Below are 26,335 nucleotides of genomic sequence, written 5' to 3'. Positions count from 1 at the left end.
CTCGAAAACCAGACTGTCCGCCCCCGCTGGGCTCAAAGAGCGGTGGGGATGGCGCGCAGGCACCCCGCGTGCAAGGTCCCCCACCCCAGGTTTGTTCCACCTTCTGGGTACTCAAGTTCGGGTGCAAAATTCCGGTTCTCTCTTCGCAGGGTTCCCCCCTAACACTGGCCCATGGAGGCCCCTTTCCAGGCTCCAGCCGCCGCGCCCATTGTCTAAACCCGCCCCGTGAGTGGGGCTCGCGGGGGCCGGCGGGTTCTTTTGTTAGGCGGTTAGAAAAGATCATTTACGTGTCAACAGCTTCCCGCATTGTGCTGCGGTCCGTGTGACTGCGGCGCGGGCTCTTCAGCTGGAGCGAGGCTGGAGGCACCTCTCTGGGTCCCCCGCCCACCCCCCCCAGAAAAAAGGGGAGAGAAGAGAACCCCTAGGCATGTCCCAGAATACCATCTTTCGGTGAAAAAACCCCGAAAACACGCAGGAGAGAACTTTACGTGAACTGTTTCTACAGAGAAGGTGCTCGTAAGGTTATTTTAGATAACTTACTTCGTCAAAAGGACAGAACGGGAAATAAGGACCCGAGGAAGACCTCCAGGATGGACGCTCCCTACGGGAGCTGCTGGTCCCGGCCGGCGCCGCCGTCTCACCCAGTAATTTACAGACATTCGTGTCCGGGGGCCGCGCCGCCGGAGAAGATGAGTCACCCTGGCGCGGCCCCGGGCGCCGACCCCCGCCCCGCCCCCGCCGCCCGAGCAGCGGCCCTCACGGCGCGAGACGCCGGATCTCGGGCGGACCAAGGCGCCCGGCCGAGGGGCAGGCCAGCGCTCGCCCCGCCCGGTGCGCCGAGCTCCGGGTCTCGCGCCCGCCGGGCAGCAATGGCGCCGACGCCCAGGCCGCCTCCCTGCCTCGGCCCCCGGCCCCAGGCCGCACCCTCCCGAGGCGCCGGGTCCCCGCGGGCGGCGGCGGCGGCGACTCCATGAGGGGCGTTGGGGTCCCGGGAGCACGGCGTCCCCGGCTCCCTCGCCCGCCCGCCCGGCTCTCCCCTCAGCTCCGGCCGCAGCCATTTTGGAGCGAGCGGAGACAAAGAGCCAGTCACTGCCGCCGCCCCCACCAGGTCCCGGCCACGGTCCCTGCCCGTCTCGTCCTCCTGCCCTCCGGCCTCTAGCCCGTCCGGCGGTCCGGACCCCCACGTCGAAGACGGCCCAAGGGCGCCAAGCCCGCCGCCCGCTACCCACCCGCCCGCTGAGCCCCGGCCGCCCTCCTGCGCACCGGCGTCTGCCGCTCGCAGCCATTGGACGCGCCTTTTAGGCGAGCGCCGCGGCCAATCGTGGGGCGCCGGGCGGCCGGGCGGGGGGCACCGTGGCCAATGGCGAGGCGCCGGGCGGCGGGCGGGGGCGGGCGCGCCGCCGCGCCTGCGCAACGCGCCGCCGCCGCCCTCCCCCCCGCCCGGCCGCCCGCGCCCCCCGCCCGGCCGCCGCCCCCGCCCCGCCCGGCGCGCGCCGCCCCCCGCCCGCCCCCGCGGCCGCCCGCCCGCCCGCCCGCCCGCGCGGAGCCTCCTCCCCGCCCAGCGCCGGCCGAGCGGCGGCGGCGGCGGGCCGAGGAGGAAAGATGGCGGCGGGCTCGGATCTGCTGGACGAGGTCTTCTTCAACAGCGAGGTGGACGAGAAAGTGGTGAGCGACCTGGTGGGCTCGCTCGAGTCGCAGCTGGCGGCCAGCGCGGCCCACCACCACCACCTCGCGCCCCGCGCGCCCGAGGCGCGGGCCGCGGCCGCCGGCGCGCTCGGGAACCATGTCGGAGCCGGAGCCGTGCCGGCCGAGGGCGCGCCCGCAGCGGCGCCGGAGCCGCCCCCCGCAGGTAGAGCGCGGCGCGGCCTGAGCGCGGGCGGCCGCCGGCCGGGCCCGCGTCCTCACTGCGCTGCTTCGCTTGTCCCCGCAGGGCCCGCCGCGAAGCTGAGCGCGCTCGAGGCCGGCGCGAGCGCCGCGGCCGGCGCCGGGGCCGGGGCGGGCGCCGCGGCCGGGGCCTGTGCGCCGGGGGCAGCGGCCGCGCCCGAGCCCGCCGCCAAGCCCGCCGCCCGCAACGGCCCGCCCGGCGGCCCCGGCGCCGCGCAAACTTTGAATGGGAGCGCCGCGTTGGGGAACTCGCTCCGCGCCGCCGCCGCACCTGCTGTCAGCCTGCTCCACAACGGGCCCGCGCCCGCGCCGCCGCCGCCCAAGCCCGCCGCCGCCACTGTCATCCAGACGCCGCCCTTCCTCGGCTCCCCCCCCGCGCCCGCGCCCCGCGCCCCCTCGCCCCCAGCGCCCGCCGCGCCCGCCGCGCCCCCCGCGCCCGCCGCCGCTGCCCCGCCGCCGGCGCCGCCCGCCGCCGCCAGCCTGGCCCGGCCGCCCGGCCCCCCGGCCGGACCCCCGGTGGCCGCGCAGAACGGGGGCAGCGCCGCGCCCGCCCCCGCGCCCGCCCCCGCGCCCGCCCCGGCCCCAGCGCCCGTTTCTGCCCCGGCGCCCGCCGCCAACAGTCAGCCAGGGCCCGCCGCCGCGCCCGCGCAGGTGGCCAAGGCCGACTCGCCCAAGACTGCGCTGCAGCCGGCGCCCCCGCCGCCGCAGACCCTGGCGGCCAGCTGCCCGGCCGGCGCGGGGGCCGGCATGATCCTCGGGCCAACTATGCAAGGGGCTCTGCCCGCCGCCGCCGCCGCCGGCCTCCCACCGCCGGCCCCCGGTACCCCCACCGGGCTGCCCAAGGGCTCGACCAGCGCGGTGACCCAGAGCCTGCCCAGGACGCCCTCGGCCACCACCGGCGGGATCCGGGCCACGCTGACGCCCACGGTCCTCGCCCCACGCCTGCCGCAGCCGCCGCAGAACCCGACCAACATCCAGAACTTCCAGCTGCCCCCAGGTGAGTGGCCGCGCCGCCGGGCGAGTGCGTTCGTGCCCTGCAGCTGGGCGTCCAGGAAGTTGTCGGGCTGGCAGGACGCGGAGGTCATGGGCCCTGCGTGGGCCTGCTGCGAGCGGGGGTGCGCCTCTGCCCCGGCGCGGGACGGTCCTGGGCATGCGAGTGTGTGTGCGGGTGTGTGTGTGTGATGTGGCAGTGGGGGCCTCCTACCTGGTGCAGTGCTTGGCTCCAGCTTAGTTCTTTGCGTTGCAGAGCTTCTCTGCTAGGACTGCCAGTCCAGCGAGTGGGTCCTTTGCTCCCTTCCTGGCTCTGTGTGCCCCTGCCCAGTCCCCGCACGATGGAGAGCAGTAGCAGCTGGTGCTCCGGGGACAACTTACTGGGTTATTCAGCCTGGGCCCGTGGCTTTCCCATGCTTGGCACTTCCCTCTCTGATTTCTGGGATCAGGCATGTGGTCTGTGTCCTCATTGAACTCTCTTGCTCGTTTATTATGCTGGGCTGTGATTGGTGTCCCCTGCCGGTGGGCTAGGGACCCCCCCCTTTCCTGGTGAGGTTAGCGGAGTGACGCCCCCTCCACGAGGCTGGGCAAGGCTGCACGGAAAGCTTTCGCTGCCCTGCTGACACCAGGATGGCAGAGTTCCCAGGTGAGCCTGGAGGAGTCGCGGGGCACACAGCCTTCCTGGTCGGAGCCCTTGCCTCACGCCTGCTCTGCAGCCTGGTTTCAGCACTCCTCGTAGGCACGGTGTCCTCACTTAGAGGATGCCGGTTACCTTAATTATTACCAGTGAAGTCAGCGGTGGGCACGTGCTCTCCCATCAGCGGGTCCCTCGGAGGTACAGACGGTGCAGGAGGACCGCGAGCCTCCTTGACCCCACGCTCCATCTCCCGTCATCTCGGCGGCTCTTTAGGTTCGCCAGCGAAAGGTCCCCCACGGCATTACGTGTCCCGCTGCTTTGTTTCGGTCTTCCTGGGCAGCGAGAAACTCCAGCACTGGAGGCTCCCTGTCTTCCCTTCCATGCCCTCCGCCTCGCCTGCGCGGACTCGGAGCGCTCCTCCCCTGCTGTGTAGTAACGTGTGCCGCCGCATAGGAGTAGTAGAAACAGCACGTCCTGTGCCTGTGTCCCCCATGCTTTCGGAAAAGAACGGTTGGTCACCTTGAGAGGATTTCAGCGTCTTGGAAGGAAGGATTTGCTGTCAAAGTGCTGTGAGGTTTGGAGCCGTGGTGAAGTCTGGCAAGGACCTGATGTCACACGGGTGGGAGGAGGGGAGGTTCCAGCCAAGAGCAGCGTTTTGGGGTGGTTGTGGGAGCCCCCCTGCTGTGAGGGGTGTGTAAGTTACTTGAGATGTGCGGGCTGCCCCTTACAGCACAGTTTGTTTGTTTTTGAGTTTGTAGGAGGGTTTTATTAAAGGTTGTGTTTTGCTCATTATGTGTCTTTTGACCTTTTAGTGGAAGATATGTTTGATCTTCAGTAACGTTTAAAAAAGAGAATTCGGGGTTGTAGCACATTATGGAAAATGTCAAAATACTTTTTACCTACTTATTAAAATACCTCCTCGTTGGTCCTCGGCACCTTCCTCGCTCCTAGCAAGGCCGGTTCCACGCGCTGCACTTTTGTTATTGAAAACTGGTGTGAGCTCGTCAGTAAATTTTGCGAGACTGGCGCGCTGTGCCTGGCTCCCAGGGCGGGGTGGAGGCCGTCGTCGTGTCCTCCATCCCCCCCCTCCGGCCTGCCCGGATGGTGCCTGTAGGTGTGGCTGTTTGGGGTTGACTGGATCCCCTTGGTCTGGGCCTCTGCCTAGGTGAAGCCTTCGCTACCTTATTTCTTCTGGGGGGAGGAAGCTGTGGTTTGGAAAGGGCACCTGTGTCATCTTCGTTGTGATTGACCCTGGACTCCCTCTCACCTCCCGTGCTAGCGGTGTGTTAGGGATGTCTGCATGTGACAAGCAGGCGACTCCTCGAAGAAAATCGTAGAAGCGCTGACTCTTTGCACGAGTTCTCACGAGTCTTTGCATTGGTCCCACGTGTGAGAGCAGAGCACAGCTCATGTTGACATTTGGGTGACAAATGCTGAGAGCTGTGCTTTAAAGGGGCCAAATGCTTTCTAGAAAATAAAAGATTCGCATTCATCTCGTCATGCTCCCCTCCCCCCACAGTTGATCTACTGATTTGGATCGCTGATCAATTCCGCTCCTTCACCTTAATAACAGAAGCACAAAAAGTATAGTTAAAATTACTACCAGTGCCCCACAGCAGAGTGCCTTCTTTTAAATAGCACAAATTAGTTCTTTAAATCAAAGTGACAGATTACGAATATTCTAGTTGCCTCGTATAATGGGTCAATCAGAAAATATTAAGTTCTGTTTGATGCTTCCTTTTCTCTGAAATTTTTCATCATAAAAATGTACAAAGTGGAGGTGGAACTAACTTGTAAAAATAACTGTTGCTTGGATGATAACTCATTCTTGTTAGTACTCAGGCATTAGGGGTGGGCAGGGTTTTCAAAGCTACACTTAGGTGTCAAGTGAAGTAACAGACTGTTGGCAGTTGGAGTGTGGGTGAGAGAGGCCTGCCCCTCCCGGTGCCTTCCCTCCCTGTAGGTCAGAGTCCGAGGGGGGAAACAGAGGGACAGAGGTTTCACCGAGTCCCTGAGGGCCAGTCAGGCCTTGCATGTTTCATCCTCACAGCCACCGTGAGCACGTGTTGAACTTGGTTTCAGTAAACTCAGTCTCGATATTCCTTGTCAGGACAGTTTTGTAAAGAGACGTTGATGTTATTGTAATTAATTTACTCACTTAAGGGTACCAGAGTTTCAATTTTATCTGCTGTGGGGAATATTAAGAACACATGAGCCTTCAGAGAGATTGTTGCAGCAAAGGCAGTGGACCCAAGAACAGTGAAAAGCACTAGTTAGTTCTGTACACCTTAGAATAGTCATAACATCGAAGTAACATTATTATTATAGTTGAAAGGAGAGAAAAGTGATACGACACCAAAATTGGCGTGTGCGCAGATGGTTTCAAGAGATCTTTTGAGATAGGTGTTACGCTAGAGATGCTTATTTCTAAAGCTTATCTTTTCTTGCATTTTCAGCAGTGTATGTCTGTCTGTTCTGCTTTCACAGAGAATTTGTTCTCCTGTGGGTCTAAGGTTTGGCTGAAGTGTCGGTTCTCATTCGGGATAGAACACCTTTCCTCCATACCTGGGCTTCGGGAATGTTTGCATGGGGCCGGTGGCTTAAGATGAACACTCTTGAGGCTGCTGAGGTCTAGGGCAGGGGTTCCCGTCCTTGGTGAATGGAATTATTGGATGGTGGGGAAAGGGGAAAAAGAGTCCAGGGTAGCAGACTGTGCTGTGTGGGCCGGGTTGAGTTCTGGGAAGGCTGGTCCTGAGCCGGGTGGCAGCCCCAGAGTTTTGGGCTCTGGACGTCTGGTGGCCGACTTTGGCGGAAGTGCTTTGGCACGAGGGATGTTCTTAGAAGTTTAGATTTTGTTACTTGAGGGCACTCTTGACCTGGGACAGAATATGTGGTTCTTTGGGGTCTCAGTTTCCCCAGGTGGAAAGTGAGCTTGACCGTTTTGTGAAGCACTGTGAAATTGCGTTGGGAGGAGCGGCGCGCACCACTGTCAGGTAGCGTTTAGTCACACGCTGTCTCAGCTCCATTATGTTTCTCACTGGTTTCCAAGCAGTATGTTGCTGTAGATGTAGCAAAGTCTAAAACACAGTTTTCTTCCCGTCAGCACCATGCCCAGATTGGACAGGTTCTCAGTGACCAGGGAGCCTGGTGTGGTGGCCAGCTCTGGTTCTGTGAGAAAGTTGCTGAGGTTGTCATCACAGGTGGGCCATAGACCTGGGGGACACGTCCTGGAAGCCATGGGGGGACAAGGGGGTGCAGCTGTCTGCAGAGAGAGTGGACGTGGGCAGGGGGCTCACTTTAGGCCAAAGGCCTTCACTGAGTTTTTCTCTTGGCATCCTTAGATAACGGTGACATTTGAAAAAAACAAAAACCAAAAAACTTTTGGGGAGCTGTACCCGGCCAGCACTGGGCATCTCTGCTTAGCGTAGCAGAGGTGGTGTCTCTGAGTTTGCTTCCACACCGCCGGCTTGGAGGCGAGGCCCGTGGCGGGCAAGCAGGCGGTCACTCTTCCTTTTTCTCTGTCCCACCTTGGAACCTGGCTGTCCCCATTGTCTTTAGGGTGGACGTAGCCGTCTTGGTGACGTGGACTGATCAGGATGATGTTGCACACGTAGGTGGGTGTCTTTCGGAGCTGGTGGTTCTCACGTTTTAGCAACAGCCAGGAAAGGGGTTCCTCAGGCCCCTCCGGGGTGTCTCTTCTCACTGCGCTCCAGGGCAGTGGGTCCCGCCCTTGTGGCGGAATCACCAGAGTTAGAAGAGACAACTTTCTGAGTACCACTGCATGAGGGGTGCGTCCTTATTTGCGAGGGCTCTGGAAGGAAGCAGTTGGGAAAGTGGTCTGCTGGCTAGGCGGCGGCTGTCTCGCCCCCCCCAGCCTGTGGGGTGGAGCCTGGGCTCTGGCCGCTGCCCCCCCCCCCCGCCGCCCCCCGCAGTGGTGTTTGATCGGAACTGGAGCGGCTCGGTTCAGACCCCGCCCTGGGGGGAAGCGGCTCAGTGGAAAGAGCAGCGGCGCACCTGTCTGTTTCCTTGAAGTCGTAATGAGATGCCGGTGGTTCCTGACATGCTTCCCGAGCCCGTTTCAGTGTAAATGTAAGCTTTCCTCATCTTAAATGATACCTTTTAAGAAAGCTTTTTCATAAATCACTAGTCGTATGTGAGTTGATCAAAACATAATTAAAACTGTTTTTGAAAATCTTGAAGCAGAGATTTTGAAGGACTCTGGAGAAACTTGCCTGAGATTTGGGGTAATTTGCATAGGTCTCAGAAGCACTTTTCCTTGTCTTCGTGTTGATAGCAAGCAGGAGACTCAGATTTTCTTGATTGTCCTGATTGATTCAGTCACCGTTCAGAGCTCTCACCTCTGAAATTTGTCTCAGGCTGGAGGTCGGCAGCCTTTTATTTAATCAGGCCTTTGATAGTAAATAAAACAGTCGAACTAAGTAAGAAAACCAAAGGACAGGGGAGCTGTTTGCAGCAGGACCCTCTGCCCTGGGTGCTGTGCGCCTGGCGGGTGACTGAACTGTGTTGTTTCCTGCTGGGCCTGAGGGGACCCTGGCTCCTGGCCTGTAAGTTACAAACGCACGCACTTCAGAGCTTCTTTCTTGGAATAATTGCTCTTTAACGCTCTGTGAAGTAGAGCAAGTGCTATAAAGTCATGACTGAAAATTGGAAACTTTATATTTCTAGGGTAGGGCTATGCACGCTTTGAATAAGAAATTTTGAAATTTAAAAAATAAACGTATTTATTTTTGGCTGCGTTGGGTCTTCGTTGCTTCGCGCGGGCTTTCTCTAGTTGCGGCGAGCGGGGGCTGCTCTTTTGCGGTGCATGGGCTTCTCATTGTGGTGGCTTCTCGTTGCGGAGCATGGGCTCTAGGCACGCGGGCTTCAGTAGTTGCAGCACGTGGGCTCAGTTGTTGTGGCTCACGGGCTCTAGAGCGCAGGCTCAGTATTTGTGGCGCACAGCCTTAGTTGCTCCGCGGCATGTGGAATCTTCCCGGACCAGGGCTCGAACCCGTGTCCCCTGCACTGGCAGGTGGATTCTTAACCACTGCGCCACCAGGGAAGTCTTAAAAATTTTGAATTTTATATATCCTCGAATAGCTACACCAAGGAATTAAAACCTTTAGTAAACAAAGAGATACAAAATATGTCCACAATTTAGAATCCTCCCCTGCCCCCATTTGAGAAGTGCATAGACGTCGCCCCTGTTTGTCCGGCTTCCTTGTCCGGCTGCCTGCCTGTCCGTGCTGCTGCATGGGCGTGGATGGAGGCCGTGGATGGAGGCCGGGGGAGCTCCCCACCCTCCTGGCGTGGGCATCGTGAGCGGGGCTTGAAGCAGGGCCTGTGAGTGCAGAGCCCCTCTGCAGCCCTGTGAAGCTGAGTTGGACTTTTGTCCTTCCCTCCTGAAGTTAGAGCCTGGATGGGAACTTTCTGCCTCTTCCACATGGCCTGGGAGGAAGGGACATGCACGCTGATTTTGAGCCCAAACTTGGGAGACGTGTGACCAGGTGAAGAGGAGGATGCAGGATATCTGCGCTGACACTGGGGAACTAGTATCTTCCAGGGCTTGTTTCCCAATGTTCTCTAGCTCCAGAGGTGGGGGAAATCCTAAAACGGTTCTTACGACCGTATCAAATTGGATGTCATATTTTAGAACTTAGGGGCAAGCGGTAAGAAGGTTCTAGCTCTCAAGTGACTTGTTTTGGGGGGGTGGTCAGTGGTCTGAGTAGACACCAAGTGGACAGGGCGGGACTCTAGTAGCCAGGAGATCTAAGGCCTCCTCCCCAGTGCTGGGCGCGGCCTGCCAGGTGTGTGTCCGCTGGTCGGAGTGGCAGGTGTTGGCTGGACACTCCACAGAGGGCAGAGAGGCCTGTGGGGTCAGCGAGGAGCCTGTGAGCTTCGGGGAGGGAGAGGGCAGCGCACACCGCTCACACGGCCATGTCTCAGCATCACGGGGAGAAGGCGAGAAGGCAGCTTTTCCACTCCGAGACTTTGTGCTGAAGTATGTGGACAGCTGCTCAGGAAAGGAGTTTTTTACATCTCTCACAGGGGAGCTCACCTTCATAAGGTTTATGCAGACGGACGCTGGGTGGTAGTGAGCCCAGCACATGAGAGACAGGCCTGATGCATGCCTGTTTGATCTGTAAAGATGCTGTGAAATAGTAGCATCTTAAGTATCACGACACTTATTTGAAGAATTAAAAAGGAAAGCATTCTTGATTGATTTTCAAAATGTAACTGTGTTATTAAAATCATTGGTCACTTGAAAATGACTCCTTTCCTCACCTGTTTTTTCTGATCATAAAATTAGATTTATTCCTTTAGGAAGTTTGGAAAGAGGGGCCCTGTGGCCCGCCTTCTGCGTGAGTTTGGAGTGCAGCTCCCACCCCTCGGTGATCTTTGAAGTTCCCTTTGTCCGCCTGGTCCCCCACTGCCTCGGGCCAACGCTTCGTCGCAGGCCCCTGTGACAGGCTGCTGTGCTGCTGTGCACTGGTCTGTCATGAATGACCCTTAAGTGGCTGTCCTGGTGTCCACTCTGTGTGCGTCTGCTGGGCTGAGCACTTCCAGGTCTTTGATAAAGATTGTCTTCTGAAGAGCTCGACCATTTACGCTTTTGAAACCATGGTTTTTAGAAACGTGGCCAAAATACGACTCTTTAGAAATCGATAGCGTTCTAAAGACTTCTTTAGACAGTTCTATCTAGTTTTACGTCACTTTTTTTTAACCAAGTGAGGTTAATTAAACCACCTTGATTGGTGGAGGTGTTGACGGAGAGGGCGGCCCGATCCCACTCATGCTTTCCAGGTGTGGACTGAGCCAGTGAGCCAGGCTGCTGTGGTGCCGGGGTCCAAGCTGGGGGCCCCCAGTTCCACAGAGCCCCTGCTGTCAGGGTGCTTCGTCGTGCTGGGCAGCAGGCAGCGAACAAACAAGCGGAGCCTTGGAAGGGTTTCTCACCCTAAGTTGATGGAGGAGTGGACGAGGGACCAGCAGGCGCCACCGGCCGGGAAGGCCTTCCGAGCAGGCAAATGAGACCCGGGTGATGAGAAAGGAGCCACATGCCGCCCGGGACCTGGGTTCAGGCAGAGGAGGGAGCCAGTGCAGGAGCCTGAGGGCAGGTCAGGGAGAGGCTCCTGGGCCGGAGTGGGCTAGCGGGGGTGGGGGGAGCCACGGGGGATGGGTGGGGGCTGGCTGGCTGAAGAGCCGTGTAGCCAGGTGTGCTGGGGGTTTGAGTTTATTCCAGGTGCGCTGGGAAGGCTTTGGAGGGTTTTCGGCAGCGCAGCAGTAGAATCTGAACTGCGTTGTGAGAGCACTTTGTGTCTGTGGCCTGTGGAATGCAGGGGTGAGGTGGCCGGGGCAGGACGGGCAGCGTCCAGGCGGGGGCAGATAGCCGGGCCTGGGGTGCCGGCGTAGGGTGGAGCGCTGTGGACTTGCTGATAGGCTCAAGGCCAGGGAGTCCCAGAGGGACTGAGATTCGGGACCACAATGACACGGGAGAAGGCGGAACGTTCCCTGGGTGGGCAGCGAGGGTGGGGACAGATGTGTGTGTTTGGACACGTTAAGTTTGAGATGCGTATTCCCAGAGGAAACATCAGAGGTGGGTAGTTAAATATAAGGCAGGAGCTTGCGAGAGAGGTTGGAAGAGGTCAGAATTTGGGAGTCGTGGCATTCGATGGGATGTTTGGTTGTGGACGGTCACCCCCAAGGGAGCCTCAGCGTAGACCCAGCGAGTGAGGGCTGCCTCCTGGGAGAAGGTGGGGAGTGGGCAGCCCCCTGCTGGGGCGGAGTTGGGGCGGGCAGAGGGTCAGCAGGAAAGGGTGGCCCTGAATGCTGCCAGCTCTTTGGGGAAGAAAGACATGGGGCACTTGTTTTAAGAGTGTTTTGTGATGTCGGACGTTTGTCATTGAGGGAGCGCCATCCCCTGGCCTCTTTGCCGTTTTATTTATGAAAATGGCTTAGAATGAACATCATTACTTTCGACACGGTGCGTGAGTTGATGAACTCAGGTGATTTGCAGTCCTCGACTTCCTGCCATGTGCAGATGGAGGGATGCAGGGGTCTGTAGGTTTCTGGAGCCGGTCGGTCCTGTGAAGATGACCTCCCCTGATGAAGATGCTGAGACTGGAGGTGAGTGGCTTTTCAGGGACCCGGCGGCCAGTTACCGAGGGGCTCGGCCCAGAGAGAGGCCGGCCGGCTGGGCCTCCAGGGTGCCTGCTCCTTCCTGTGCACCCCTCACGGCTGTGCCGACTTGAAACAGCTGATGCACAGGGACCAGGCTTTTCACGGGGAAAATCCATATGGCGAGAGGCTGTTCCCAGGGTGAGTGTGCCCGCCACCCGTTCTGGAGACGCAGGTGCGGGAGGGCGTGGAGTGCCCGGGCCGCGGGCTTCTCGGGGTGGCAGCAACTGTGCTCTGCGGTCCCGGCTTGGAAAGGCCCCTCACTGCGCCCGCGGGCTCTTCTCTGCACGGGCCGCAGGTGCTCCGGTCGAGGCCACCCTGCCGGCTGGAAAGGGTGAGCGGTCACGAGACACCCTGGCCTTGAGGCCCGGGACCTTTCTCCTGATGGCAGAGGCCGTGGGCTCCTTCAGCCTGTGTCCGGGGGCTGTCTTGGTGGGCAGTCAGCAGCCCTACCCGTGGCCCCGCAGGCCAGGGCAGTGGTTTGAGAGCTGGGCACTCGTCGGTCAGCAAGCACTAACTGAGCACCAGGTTCAGGTCCGACCTTGTGCTGAAGCAGTGTGGTCCTGTCCTCAGGGAGTGCCTTTCTGATGGGGTCGTGTTGCTGAACCACTGTAGGTCAGTGCGTGAGGGCAGGAGTGGGCCGAGTGTTGTGTCGTTTCTGAGATGCAGTGTCATTAGTCAGTCCCTCCCCTGGTGTAATTTCTCAAAATAGAGGTTCTGTCTGTTATATTCAGTTCTGGAGACGCCAGAGTTTTCTCTGCTGCTTTGGACTGATTAGATAACAAGTCAGGGCTGGTGCCACTTAGTTATGTGTTTGGCAGTTTAAGAAACTCAGTTCAGAATGCTCACTTTGGAAGTCCTCGGGTGATGTAGTAAAGATAGCCTACAGCTGGGCCACAGGGAGGCAGGCAGAGAGCCCTGAGCCAGAGCTTGTCAGTGATCGTGCGGGTCCAGGCAAGGCTCCTGGCCGCTCTGGGCCTCGGTGCCTGGCCTGGGCCCTCGTGGACTGACCCCCTGCTTCCCTTGCACGCTGAGCAGTTGGGAAACCGCTGCCTGGTGCCGCCTAGCGTCCTGGTCCTGGAGCTGTGGGGGCTTTGCAAACATGCCTCCGCGGGGGGCTCTGAGGCTGCGCTTGGGGGTGCTGTTGGCTTGGCGACCTCGGGGCCCCCAGCAGAGTCTCCTGGTGTGGGTGTGGGTTGCCGACCCGCTGGGGACCTGCTTCCCTAGAGACGAGTGTTGTGTCTCCGGTCTAGCCTTAGCAGGGTGGGACAGGTGAGTGCAGGGATGCGTGGGCACGGGCAGAGCAGGCGGAGAGTATCTGGGCTCCATTCTCCGGGTCAGCACGGCCGGATGGCAGGAGTACATCGTGTGCAGGAAGCAGGTGGGGTGGGGCCCGGTGTGAGCCCACTTTCGAGGCCGTGCAGGGACACCACTCGGATCTGTGTTCCTACCTGTGTTGTGCCGTGTGTTCCTTCACGCGCGGGCTTTCTCTAGTGCGCTGAGCAGGGGCTACTCTTCATTGCGGTGCGCGGGCTTCTCATTGCGGTGGCTCCTCTTGTTGCGGAGCACGGGTTCTAGCTGTGTGGGCTTCAGTAGTTGTGGCACGTGGGCTCAGTAGTTGTGGCACGCGGGCTGTAGAGCACAGGCTCAGTAGTTGTGGCATGTGGGCTCAGTAGTTGTGGCTCACGGGCTCTAGAGTGCAGGCTCAGTAGTTGTGGCATGTGGACTCAGTAGTTGTGGCTCGTGGGCTCTAGAGCACGGGCTCAGTAGTTGTGGCGCCCGGGCTTAGTTGCTCCGTGGCATGTGGGATCTTCCCGGACCAGGACTCGAACCCGTGTCCCCTGCATTGGCAGGCGGGTTCTTAGCCACTGTGCCACCAGGGAAGTCCATGCCTGCCTTCTTCCTCATCAGTCAGCACCCGGGTCACAGCCGTACGTCACGGCTGCTCTTCGTTTTGCCGAGAACATCGCTCTCTGGACGCTTCTGCCCGTCATCAGGCGCCAGCCCCTGCGCTGCTCCTGGACCCTGGCATCTGTGGCCCCCAAGGCAGAGCAGGCCCTTCCTCAGGACTGCATGTCTCGCGTGTCTCTCACTGAGGCCTGTCTCCGTGGGTCCCAGCAGCGGGGCAGGTGGCTCTGAGCCCGTACAGGTGGGGCTTCCTGTGGGTTACCAGTTGGTTTTGACTGTGGTCTCGTCAGCAAAGCAGGGGACACCTGAGGGCAGGGAGCGTGGCTTGTGTGTCGCTCCTCTTTGACCTCAGCATCAGCGTGGCGCTTGCGTGGCGTATGTGCTCGCCGCTGAGTCAAGGAGGCCTGGGGGTGTTTGTGGTCTGTCTGCTCAGTAGACAGGCCGAGACTTCAGGAAGCCGTTGGTGGAGACCAGTGGAGGACAGGATAAGTGTGTTTGGATCTGAGATGTGTAGACGTGAATTAGTCATGGTCTCTGGTCATGTAACAGTTTAATAAGCACCTGTGACACCCCTGGCAGCAGAGCTGGGTCCCTGCACACCTCTCACGTGACTGTCTGGCCCCCACCTCTCCGGCCGCGGCAGCCATTGTCCCCCCTCGTGGCCACCACACCCTCGTTTCCCCTTCCTACCTGCTCGTGGCGTCTTCCTGAAGGTTGCTGAACCGTGTGTCTGGTTTTGCCATAACTTTGTAGAGAGAGCCGTGCTGTGGGCCGTCTTCTGGGACCTCGGCTCCTCAGGCGTCGCGGTGCAGGAGTCGTCCTCCTGTAGGGCGGGCGGTCCTTTGTCACCTGGGGACCCCACAGCTTCTTCAGCTCCGCTCACCTTGCTGGGGTGTCCAGTGGGGGAGCAGGGGGCACAGTCCTGTCGCGGGAGGAACCGCAGCCCAGGAAGTGCTGCCCCTTCCCAGCAATGTGTGGGGTATGCTGAGCACAGGCCGGCTCTTTGCTTACGGAAACTCACGTTCTTGCTTCTAGACGCTTGAGTTTGGGTTGTCCACTAGATGCCCAAGTGAGTGTCGGTGGGACTTGAGATGTGCGTCAAATTCAGAAGTGGGTTCAGGGCTGGGGACCTGGAAGGGAGGGTCCCTGAAAGAGGGATGGTACTTTAAACCAGGGGGTCGGTGTGCTCGCCTGGTTTGGGGGACGGGTAGGATAGCCAGGGAGGAAAGAAGCGCCCACAGATGTGTTCTGAGACCTTCTGACGCCTGGAGGCGGAACAGGTGGATCAGCAAAGGATGCTGCAGAGGAGATGGGGGAAGAAGGGTGCCCTCGGGGCGGGGCGGGGAGGCAGGTGTGGGGTCAGGAGTGTGTCAAGGAGATGAGTGTCTTCACTTGGCAGGGAGGTGAAGACGGAGCTGCCCTTGGGTTGGGCCCTGGAGTCTGGTGACTGGAACGGGCCAGCCTGGGGGAAGGTGAGAAGGGCCCTTGGGGTGTCAGGACAGTGCTTGGGGACTGTCGGTGGGGCACATGCAAGTGGAGTCTCAGTCTCTTTGGTTGTTTCTGGGCTTGTTTCTGAAAGATGGGAGATTTTAGAGCACGGCTCTCCAGTGGAAATGTGACGTGAGCCACACAGAAAGTTCAGTTTCCAGTAGCAGTTAAAAAGGACAAAAAACATGAGCGTACGACAAGATGAAAGTAATAATTTTAACATATTTTGGCCACTGTATCACGTCGGGCTGTTACCCGTGTCCAAGTCACCCTGAGCTGTTGGTGCGCCTGCGGACTCAGCACAGCCCCTCCTGGGGCTCGAGGTGGCTCCTGGACGTGTACCTGGGGATGGAGAGTGCAGCGGGGGAAGGAGGGTGTGTGGTCAGGCCCTGGAGGAGGTCGCTGGGGGCTGGGCACTGAGCCAGAGGGCACTGAGCCGGAGGGCGGTGTGGGGGCAGGCTGAGGACGGTGCTGAGCCGGCCCTTGGGGTGGGGAAGCGTGTCAGGAGCTGCAGTGCAGCCGGCAGCGTGGGCGGAGTGGGGAGGGCTGTGCAGGAGGCAGGTGGGAGGGGCTGGACTGGATGGGGGGGGCCCTGCCTCCTTCCCTGGGGGCGGCAGGGAGGGGGGCCGTGTGCGCTGTGGCCTGCCTGCAGCAAAGCACTGGGTCACCGGGAGAAATCGGGCAGTGGGAGCGCCCAGAGTCGTCCAGGGTGGCCGCGGGGCTGACGGGTCAGCGATTGCTCAGCGGCAGCCTTTTTGAGAGTGAAAGGAGGACACGGATAACAGAGTTCAGACAGGAGGGGGAAACCATTGCTCTGGGTGGGTCAGCCCCATGGGGCTGGGGGGTGCAGCCCGCGGCGGGAAGAGGCCACGCTGGCTGGCGCTTGGGGTCCCCCGTGCCCACCCCACCTCGCTGCCCGGGGGCTGACATCCTGCTGGAGCCGTTCTCCAGGAGCTTCCAGGGGGAGGCTGTGGCGAGCACGCCTGTCTCTGCCTGGGGGCCCTGACACACTGGGCCCCAGCCGCACCGAGGGCCTGGACCTTCAGCCCAGCGTTGCCATCTCCGTGCCGGTTGCAGGACCTCGGGTCTCCTGGGGTGGGTGCCCCCCGGCCCTGCCGTCGAGCCTGTGCCCCTGGACGCTCCAGTTCTCCAGGTTGAGGACAGTGTGCTGCTGTTTCTGTGGGCACTTTGCCCCTTCTTGGTAATTTCGCGCCTGTGCTCTCTTTGAAATTCCTTTTACTTTGTCGGGAGCACGGTGTCGTGTCTGCGTGGTTTGCTCTTGTGCGTTCTCCCCGGTTGTGGGTGCCCCGTCTCCCCAGCTCTCTCGAGTTGCTTTGTGAGAAAGGAAGCCTTCTGATCCTTGGCACGCAGGACAGCGATTGGCCCGTAGCAGGTGTGCACGCCCCTGTCCTGTAGGAGCCGTTCCTGAAGTGTCTGGTGGTCCTGGCTTGTCTGAGCACGGCATGAACAGGGAGGGGGTCATGCTCGTGCCTCGGCGCCCCTCGTCTCTGGGTGATCGGGTGGGACTAGGCGGGACTTCTTGATGCCAGAACGTTCTCAGTGTCTTAGGAAAGGATAATCCGGCTCTGAGTTTTTCCTGCTTAAAACCTGGACACGTGGCTGCTGTGCTACCCAGACTCCCCCAGTTCCCGTTCGTGGTCCCTGCAGCAGGCACCCTCCTCCCCGAGCCCTTGGGGGCAGTGCTGGGCAGACCCCTTCCTGCCCCTCCTCCTGGAGTCTGCTTTTCCTCCTTCATTCCTTGGTTCTTAGTTTCCTGACCAGGGATCGGACCCAAGTCCATGGCAGTGGAAGCCCGCATCCTAACCTCTGGACTGCCAGGGAATTCCTGGAATCTCCCGTCCTTCTATTCTCTCCTTCTCTTGGGGGCTTGGGACCACTTAGGTTCATTTATTCTCGGTTTAGTGGGTCTTGGTGGGGGAAGAGATTGTTCCACCGGTCAGACAGCCACCCAGAGGCTGCTTCTCAGGGGGGTTTGGGGGCACCTCCCTGGACTCTCCAAGTACTAGTAAAAGCAGATTTAAAAAAATATATTTATTTACTTATTTATCTTTGGCTGCATTGGGTCTTAGTTGTGGCGTGTGGGATATTTTGTTGTGACGCGAGCTCTTCATTGTGGTGGGCAGGCTTCTCTCCCGTTGTGGCGTGCGGGCTCAGTAGTTGCAGCTCGCGGGCTCTCTAGTTGAGGCACTAGGGCTCAGTTGCCCCTAAGCATGTGAGATCTTAGTTCCCCGACCAGTGATCGAACCCGTGTCCCCTGCATTGGAAGGCGGATTCTTAACCACTAGACCACCAGGGAAGTCCCCAAAGCAGATTTTTTTTTTTTTTTGCGGTACGCGGGCCTCTAACTGCTGTGGCCTCTCCCGTTGTGGAACACAGGCTCCGGACAAACAGGCTCAGCAGCCATGGCTCACGGGCCCAGCTGCTCCACGGCATGCGGGATCCTCCTGGACCAGGACACGAACCCGCGTCCCCTGCATCGGCAGGCGGACTCCCAACCACTGCACCACCAGGGAAGCCCCAAAGCAGATTTTTTTAAAGACAATTTTTTTAAGAGCATTTTTAGTTTCACAACAAGTTAAGAGAAAAGTATAGAGATTTCCTATGTGCCCCCAGCCCCCACACATACATAACCTCCCCCATTATCCGCACCCTCCACCAGATGGTGCATTTGTTACGACCGATGAACCTGCATCGACACCTCATCATCGCTCAGGTCCATAGTTTACATCAGGGCTCACTCTTGGGGTTGTACATTCTGTGGGTTTGGACAAATGTATAATGACATGTATCCACCGTTGTAGTATCGCACAGAGTAGTTTTACTACCCTCAGAATTCTCTGTGCTTCACCTATTCATCCCTCCCTCCCCCAGCCCCTGGCACCCACTCATCTTTTCACTGTCTCCATCGTCTTTTCCAGAGTGTCGTAGAGTTGGAATCATACGGTATTGTAGTTTTTTCTGACTGTCCTCTTTCACTTAGTAATATACACTTATGGTTCCACCATGTCTTTTCATGGCTTGATAGTTCATTTCCTTTTATCACTGAATAACATTCCACTGTCTGGGCATACTGCAGTTTATTTATCCATTCACCTGCTGAAGGACATCTTGGTTGCTTCCAAGTTTTGACAGTTGTGAATAAAGCTGCTTCAGACATCTGTGCGCAAGTTTCTGTGTGGACCTGAGTTTTCAGCTCCTTTGGATAAATACCAAGGAGCAGAGTTCCTGCATCATATGGTAAGAGTATGTTTAGTTTTGTAAGAAACTGTCAAACTGTCTTCCAAAGTGGCTGCAGCGTTTCACATCCCCACCAGCCGTGAATGAGCGTTCCCGTGGCTCCACATCCTCACCAGCGTTTGGTGTTGTCGGTGTTCTGGATTTTGGCCATTCTGAGAGTGACGTAGTGGTATCTCATTGTTGTAATTTGCACTTCCCTGGTGACATATGACGGGAAGCATCTTTTCATGTGCTTATTTGCCATCTGTATATCTTCTTTGCTGAGATACCTGTTTAGGTCTTTGGCCCAGTTCCAGTTGGGTTGTTTGTTTTCTTACTGAGTTTTAAGAGTTCTTTGTATATTTTGGTTAACAGTCCGTTATCAGATGTGTCTTTTGCAAATATTTTCTCCCAGTCTGTGGCTTGTCTTCTCATTCTCTTGAAGTTGTCTGTTGTAGTACAGATGTTTTTAGTTTTAATGAAGTTCAGCCTATCAATTTTCTCTTTTATGGATCGTGCCTTTTTTTTTTAATTTATTTTAAAATTTATTTATTTATTTATGGCTGTGTTGGGTCTTCGTTTCTGTGTGAGGGCTTTCTCCAGCTGTGGCAAGTGGGGGCCACTCTTCATCGCGGTGCGTGGGCCTCTCACCATCGCTGCCTCTCTTGTTCTCTGCGGAGCACAGGCTCCAGACGCGCAGGCTCAGTAATTGTGGCTCACGGGCCCAGTCGCTCCGCGGCATGTGGGATCTTCCCAGATCAGGGCCCGAACCCGTGTCCCCCGCACTGGCAGGCAGACTCTCAACCACCGCGCCACCAGGGAAGCCCTGGATCGTGCCTTTGGTGTTGTCTCTGAAAAGGCATCACCAGGCCCAAGTCGTCTAGGTTTTCTCCTCTGTTATCTTCTTGGAGTTTTATAGTTTGCACTTTGCATTTAGGTCTATGATGCATTTTGAGTTAATTCCCGTGAAGGGTGTAAGGTCTGTGTCTAGATTCATCTTTTGCTTGTGGATGGGTGTCCAGTGGTTCCAGCACCATTTGTTGAAGAGACTGTCTTTGCTCCATTGTATTGCTTTTGGCCCTTTGTCCAAGATCAGTTGATGATATTTGTGTGGGTCTATTTCTGGGCTGTCTGTTCTGTTCCATTGATCTATGTGTCTATTCTTTCCCCAGTACCACACTGTCTTCATTACTATAGCTTTTTTTTTTTTTTTTTGCGGTATGCGGGCCTCTCACTGCTGTGGCCTCTCCCGTTGCGGAGCACAGGCTCCAGACGCGCAGGCTCAGCGGCCATGGCTCATGGGCCCAGCCGCTCTGCGGCACGTGGGATCCTCCCGGACCGGGGCACGAACCCGCGTCCCCTGCATCGGCAGGCGGACCCCCGACCACTGTGCCACCATGGAAGCCCTACTGTAGCTTTTCAGGAAGTCTTGAAGTTGGGTAGTCAGCCCTCCTACTTTGTTCTTCTCCTTCAATATTGTGTTGACCATTCTGGGTCTTTCGCCTCCTCTCCGTGTGAACTTTAGAAACAGTGTGTTGATACTCATGAAATAATGTGCTGGGATTTTGATTGGGAATGTGTTGAATCTACAGATCAAGTTGGGAAGAACTGACATCTTGACAGTATTGAGTCTTTCTATCCATGAACATGGAATATCTCTTCATTGATTTAGTTCTCCTTTGATTTAATTCATCACTGTATGTATTATGTTAGATTTATATCTAAGTATTTCACTTTTTGGGTGCTAATGTAAGTAGTATTGTCTTTTTAATTTGAAGTTCCATTTATCCATTGTTGATTTATAGGAAAGCAGTTGAATTTTTTTTTTTCTTGGTTGCGCCCCACGACATGTGAGATCTTAGTTCCTCGACCAGGGATAGAACCTGTGCCCCCTGCAGTGGAAGCGTGGAGTCTTAACCACTGGACTGCCAGGGAAGTCCCGCAGTTGAATTTTATATATTAACCTTGTATCCTGCAACCTTGCTATAGCCGTTTATTAGTACCAGGAGTTGATTGTTTGTTGCCAGTTCTTTTGGATTTTCTGCATAGGTGATCATATGATCTATGAACAAAGACAGTTTTATTTCTTCTTTTCCAATCTGCGTACCTTTTATTTCCTTTCCTTTTCTTGCACTGGTCAGGAGGACTTCCGGTTGAAAGCAGTGGTGAGAGGGAACGTTCTTGCCTTGTACCAGGTCTTAGTGGGAAAGCTTTGAGCTTCTCATCATGAAGTATGATGTTAGCTGTTGGTTTTTTGTAGATTATCAAGTTGAAGAACTTCATTTCTGTTCCTTTATTGAGAGTTTTGATCACGAATGGGGGTATTTGGGGAAGAGTCATCGGGGAGCAGCCTCCCTGGGACGCTGGGGGAGCCCTCCTGGCAGGGAAAGCCTGAGGGAGACTCCTGCCCTGTCCAGGCCTCGGGATGGACTGTCACTCTTCTCAGTCACCGAGTGAGTCCAGGGTTCTGAGAAGAGCATTTCTGGAACTGGACCCCCCAAGGGCAAGCCCCCTCCTTGGCCTAGGGTTTAGGTGACAAGCGCCAGTGTCGCTGCCCAGGGGACCTGGCCCTGCCTGAGCCCCCGGGGGCTTTCGGGACTTTCAGGGGTGATTTTTGGTGCTTGCGTTAGAAGGCACCCCTCCCCAACCAGGGGTGCCCCGCTCTGGGGAGGGGTGGGCTGGTGGCCACACACTGTGGGTGGGGAAGAGGGAAGCGCCTGCTGGGTGGACGTGGTGGTGGGGGCAGGGGCCGAGCCTTGGTGGAGGGTGTGAGGTGGGAGGAATAGTGGGTCTGGGGGCGCCCCGGGGAGCATTGGCCTGGGTGACACCTGTTCATCAGGCAGCCCCTGTGCCTGAATGTCCTGGTGAGGGCTTCTGGGTGCTGTGTTGAGATGGTAGATCTCTGGCTCCCCTGGCCGTGTCGTTTTCCGTATGATCGGAGTTTGACAGCAGACATGTATGTTCGCCACGCTCTCACCATGGAAACCAGGGGTCACTTTTCCTCTGGCAAAGCCTGGTGTGTTCCGGAGCAGATTCGAGCCTTCGGGCTTGGCTGTGGTGTGAGCGCTGCCTTCACAGCAGGGGGAAGGGCTGGTGTCTGCGTCGTGGGCAGGCGCGCCTCGTGAGATTCTGCCCCCCACTGGTAGGCCAGGTTCTCAAGTGAGGCTGTGCCTCTGAAGGTCTCCCTGAGTGTAGCTGCAGACCAAGAATCCACCGAAGACATTGTCCTGTTTTGCTCGGTTAGGGTTTTCTCTTTCCTTGCACATGAACTTACAATTTCCTTTGCAGGTTTAGGGTTCCCGTTCTAGGGGCAGGAAAGTAAGGCGAACACAGTGGGTCTTCCCCGTGTAATCTCTAGACTCTCAGCCCTGCTGGGGAGGAGTGTGAAAATCCAGTAGCTTTAGGGGAAGCCCACACTCGCAGTGCCTGCTCACTCTTGGGGCAGGCCTCCTCTCCAGAGCGGGTGGCATCTCAGGGCTGGGGCACAGGCTGCTGGGTGGCCTCCCGAGGAGACAGGGCGTCGGCCCGCCCGCCGTGGGATGGCAGGCACTGGATGCAGAGTCCCGGGAAGCGAAAGTGCGTCCCACTCGCAGTGACACTGAAGTCACCGTCCTAAAAGCAAAGAGTAAACGTAGAAAGCAGGTGGCGATCTTTCTGCCTGTAGCTTAGGAAAAGATTTCCTGGGACACAGGTGGCTGAACCATCGAAGAAAAGATCAGTAAACTGGATTTGAGAATTAAAGGAAAACTATTGCTAGCTGACAGACAGTGTTAAGAAAATGGAAGGCAGGCTGTGAAGTGAGATGAGCTTGTGTCCGGAATACAGCTCAGTAGTCAGAAGACAGCTCTGTTCAGAAGGGGCAGAAGTTTGGAATAGACACAAGAGAGGTTACAGAAATGGCCAGCAAGCACATGAAAAGTCATCAGAGGAATGCAAGTTAAGCCCCCGTGGGATACGTCCACTGCTTCCACCTACACCGACGCAGGTAGAGCGAGAACGACCGACGGTACCTCCTGTGGGTGGATGTGGAGATCGTGGAGCCCTGTGGGGTGAGTGCCAACGGGGACAGCCAGGCAGGCGGAGACAGCTTGGCAGGTGCTTGAAAAATGCGGCATGTGCGCATGGTATCCAGCACCCCCTCCAAGAGAAGTGAGACGTGTATCCTCTTGGGGCTCGCTGGTAGCGTTGGCAGCAGCCCTGTTTGTAACAGCCCACGCTGGAAGTGACCTAAGTGTCCACCAGGTGGTGAGCGGTGCACGCGGTCTGTCCACATAGTGGGACACGACTTAGGATACAAAGGAATGGAGTATGCCACGTGCCACGATACGGAGGGATCTCAGAGTCGTCCACCAGGTGCGAGAAGCCAGGCACAGGACCGGCTATGATCTGGTTCCATTTATGTGAAATTCTAGCAAAAGCTGTGCTGTGAAACAGTGGTTGCCTGGTCAGGGGTGATGGCTGTGTGCTGCCCACAGGCTTTCTAAGTTGATGGAAATGTTTCAAACCTTGATTATGACAGTGCGTGCACAACTGTATGCCTTTGTCCAAGCTCACCAGGTTGTACACTTTAAATGGGTATATTTTGTTCTTTGTACACTGTGTTTCAGTACCGCTATACAAGAAAAGTTCATGGTGCCTCCTTTTCTTCCTGCCTTGGTGTTGCATGATGTCCCGGGGGAAAGAAGGGTAGTTGGAGCTGGAGTTACAATCTGTGTTCTCGTGTATTTGTGTAGGATACCAGTGTCTGCCCTCTCCTAAAACCAGGGTGCAACAGAGCAAGAAGTCGGGACTGGTGGTCAGGGGCTTCTTTGAAACGGGCTTAATTGCCCTCTGGGTCTGATACTGGTTACTTAGTCTCGCTTTCCTTATTTTTAAAATAGAGAGCTAGAGCACCAGGAAGCCATTTGCCTGAGCTAAGGGGCCGCTTATTAGCTGTGCCTGTGAGGAGTTACTTTCCCCCTGGAGCCCCCGGGGGCAGTGCTGTGTCAGGCACCGACGGGACCACCCACACAGCTTCCATTTTGCTTCTATTGAAGTGGAAGCATCCGTCTAGTCCTCATTGGAGGAAGCTGAGTGTCCGTCGGGGGTGGTCTTCCTCTGGGCCTGCCTGTCCCAGAAGTGGCCATTGTAAGGTATAGCTTACCTCCTCTGTACTTGCAGACCAACAAGATAACATTTGGTCTCCAAATACATACCCATCATAGAACATTCGACAAACACAGAAAAGTATGGGAAAGGAATGGTTAATAATCTGTATTTCTGTCACCAAGAGGTCGTAATTATCTCTGACACGTTGTTTCCTGATTTCCAGAATTTCCCAGGTCCTTAACTGTTCTCTGGTAAACATGATTTTAGTGGCTGTGCACCTGAGTTAACGTTCGTTCACTCTTCAGTGCTAGCCTAGTGCCAGCCATGTGCCACGCCTGTCGTGTGTGACGGGGGCCCTGCCGAAAGGGGAAGCTGTGCTGGGGTGGGCGTGAGCACGAGTGGTGTGAGCAGCGGAGGGTGGCCTGGTGGGCTCCTCACCTGCCTGTCTGGGGGGCTCTCGGCACCTGACACACCAGGTGTGTCTTCACGTGTGTGTCTCCTCACAGCCTTGGCTGCATCTGGGATCGTCTCCGTGTGTCGTAAGGCGAGTGAACCTCGCAGCGCTTCTGGAGGTGCCTCTTTTTTCGTTGCCTCCCGTCTCTGCACGGGGGGCTGTGGGCCGGGTGGGGCGTCTGGCCTCCGCTCCGTGCTCGCTGTGTCCTGTGCTCTGGGTCCCAGGCCTGGAGGCGGACTTTTCCCAAGAAGCCTGGGAACGGTCTTTAAAGGAAAATGGCTCTGTAAACACCAAGGGCTGGGGCCAGGTCGTGTGTCCTGTCACTGTTGTGTGCTCTGTGAGGGAAGGGAGCTCCTGTCGGTGTTTCCAACATAGCAGGTTCCCCCCCATAAATTCTTTGAGATTATATTTGTATCTCTTCTCTTGCACGGAGCATCTTGAATCCTGATCGTATACACATGTTTATCACTTGGCTTATTCTACCATATACTTAGAGGTAGTTTCAAGATTGTAAGAGTAAGACTGGAGTAAAGTTTAAGGCTTCTTTACGGTTCTTTGTGTGCTCAAGACTCCGTTGAAATTCTTTTTTGTGTGTGTTATGCTACCAATTTGATACATGGTTTAGATTTTTAAAAATTTAATTAATTCATTTTTACGTATTTTTGGCTGCACTGGGTCTTTGTTGCTGCGTGCAGGCTTTCTCTAGTTGCGACGAGCGGAGGCTACTCTTCGTTGCAGTGCGTGGGCTTCTTGTTGCGGTGGCTTCCCTTGTTGCGGAGCACGGCCTCTAGGCACGAGGGCTCAGTAGTTGTGGCTCGAGGGCTCTAGAGCACAGGCTCAGTAGTTGTGGCGCATGAGCTTAGTTGCTCCACGGCATGTAAGATCTTCCCGGACCAGGGCTCGAACCCGTGTGCCCTGCATTGGCAGGTGGATTCTTAACCACTGAGCCACCAGGGAAGTCCCCATGGTTTAGTTTTTTTTGTTTGTTTTGTTTGACTTTGTTTTCAATTTTACCTCCTATTGTTTTGTTTGTTGTAATTTTGTATCTTGAATGTGTGAAACATTTTCATGGTAGGAAGGCTGAACTCTGTAGAAGCACTTTCATATCTAGTTCTGCCTCTCTTCTTCCCCTAGAGGGATAATTTAAAAAATTTTAATTTTCATTAGTTTGTGGGCCATCTTTTCAAGTATGTCTTTTTGTAAAAATAAGTGTGTGCACACAGATGTATTCTTTTCCCCCGTTTTTCTTACACCAAAGGTGGCGTATACGTTGACTTGAACCTTGATTTTTTTCTGACAGTATAACCTGGAGATCATTTTCTGGTGGCATTTTATTTTAATTGAAAAACTAAGTTTTATATCTAGTACACTCTGAGAAGAAATTACTTTTAGTAGTGACACCTTCCTGCATAGTTCAAGCACTAAAACTTTTGTAAACGTAGTTTTGGAAGGGAATGGGTTCAGAAAGGACATTAGACCTTCCCCTGCATGGTCAAAAGCAGCCATAGGCATAAGACACCTGTGCTGGGGAGGGTCGGGCTGCCGGCGGAGGCTGGTCCTGCTCGCGGAGGTGAAGCTGTGTGGTTCCCGGCCAGTCTGCTGTGTGCTTGGAACGGGGCCTCAGCTTCCCGGGGTGATGCAGAAGCCAGGTCCGTGGTGTCTGAGGGCCGAGGGGCTCATCTTTAAATACTCGTCAGCACACATAAAGTCTTTTGAGGGAGGGTATGCTTTCCACACAACAAAATGGACCCATTTTGAGCGCAACAGGTTGAGTTTTGAGAAGTGGGTGCCCTGTCTGTCCACCGTCATGACCGAGATGCAGGTCGCTCGTTCATCCCTAGCACACCCTGGGCCCAAGCAAATGTTCTTTTTGCTTTTCTGTCACTGCCGTTTGGTTTTTGCCTTTCTAAAATCCCATTTGTACGGGATCGTACGTCACGTGCTTTCTGGTGTCCGGCGCTCTTCCCTCTGCATGCTTTGAGTTCATCCCCGTGGCTGTGTGTGTCCGTGACGCTTTGTTCGTGCCGAGCAGCGTCGCACGTTTGGACACACTGTACGTTAATTCATTCACCAGTGGGTGGGCAGTGGGTCGCTTCCTGGTTTTGGCTGTGGTGACTGATGCTTCTTTGAACGTTACTGCCCGGGCTTCGTGTGGACGTATGTGTGGACATCCTTTCCTCTTGGGTGAATATCAGGGGTGGAACTGCTGCCTGTGTGGAAAGTGTATGTTCATTCTCGTCAGAAGCCACCCCCCACTGCTTTCCTGAGGGGTCGGCCTGCAGTGCACGAGAGTCCCTGTGGCTGCACGTCGAGCCGGCACTGGGCGTGGGAAGGCTGTTTCATGTGAACCGTTCTTGTGGGTGTGCAGTGGTATCTCATTGTGTTTATTTTTTAAAGTCTGTTTTATTGAGGCACAGTTTTCATACAGTAAAATTTACCCTTTTCAGGGTATAGTTTTGTGAGGTTTAGCAAGC

The 26,335-nt window shown here is 56.5% G+C and overlaps 1 protein-coding gene across 1 annotated transcript in view; it reads left to right on the top strand.

The window, feature by feature from the left end:
- Nucleotides 1–1,548: 1,548 nt before the first annotated feature.
- Nucleotides 1,549–26,335, top strand: part of TAF4 (TATA-box binding protein associated factor 4) — a 71,474-nt gene continuing 46,687 nt past the window's right edge. Inside the window, exon 1 of the mRNA XM_067708634.1 lies at nt 1,549–2,881. Coding sequence (XP_067564735.1) covers nt 1,603–2,881 — 1,279 coding nt within the window. The 5' untranslated portion in view covers nt 1,549–1,602. The remainder of the gene's footprint in view (nt 2,882–26,335) is intronic.

This window comes from Pseudorca crassidens, chromosome 15 (genome assembly GCF_039906515.1).
Source record: "Pseudorca crassidens isolate mPseCra1 chromosome 15, mPseCra1.hap1, whole genome shotgun sequence".
Classification (NCBI taxonomy): Eukaryota; Metazoa; Chordata; class Mammalia; order Artiodactyla; family Delphinidae; genus Pseudorca; species Pseudorca crassidens.
The sequence above is the reverse complement of the archived record's forward strand: the minus strand, read 5'-3'. Positions and strand labels throughout refer to the sequence as shown.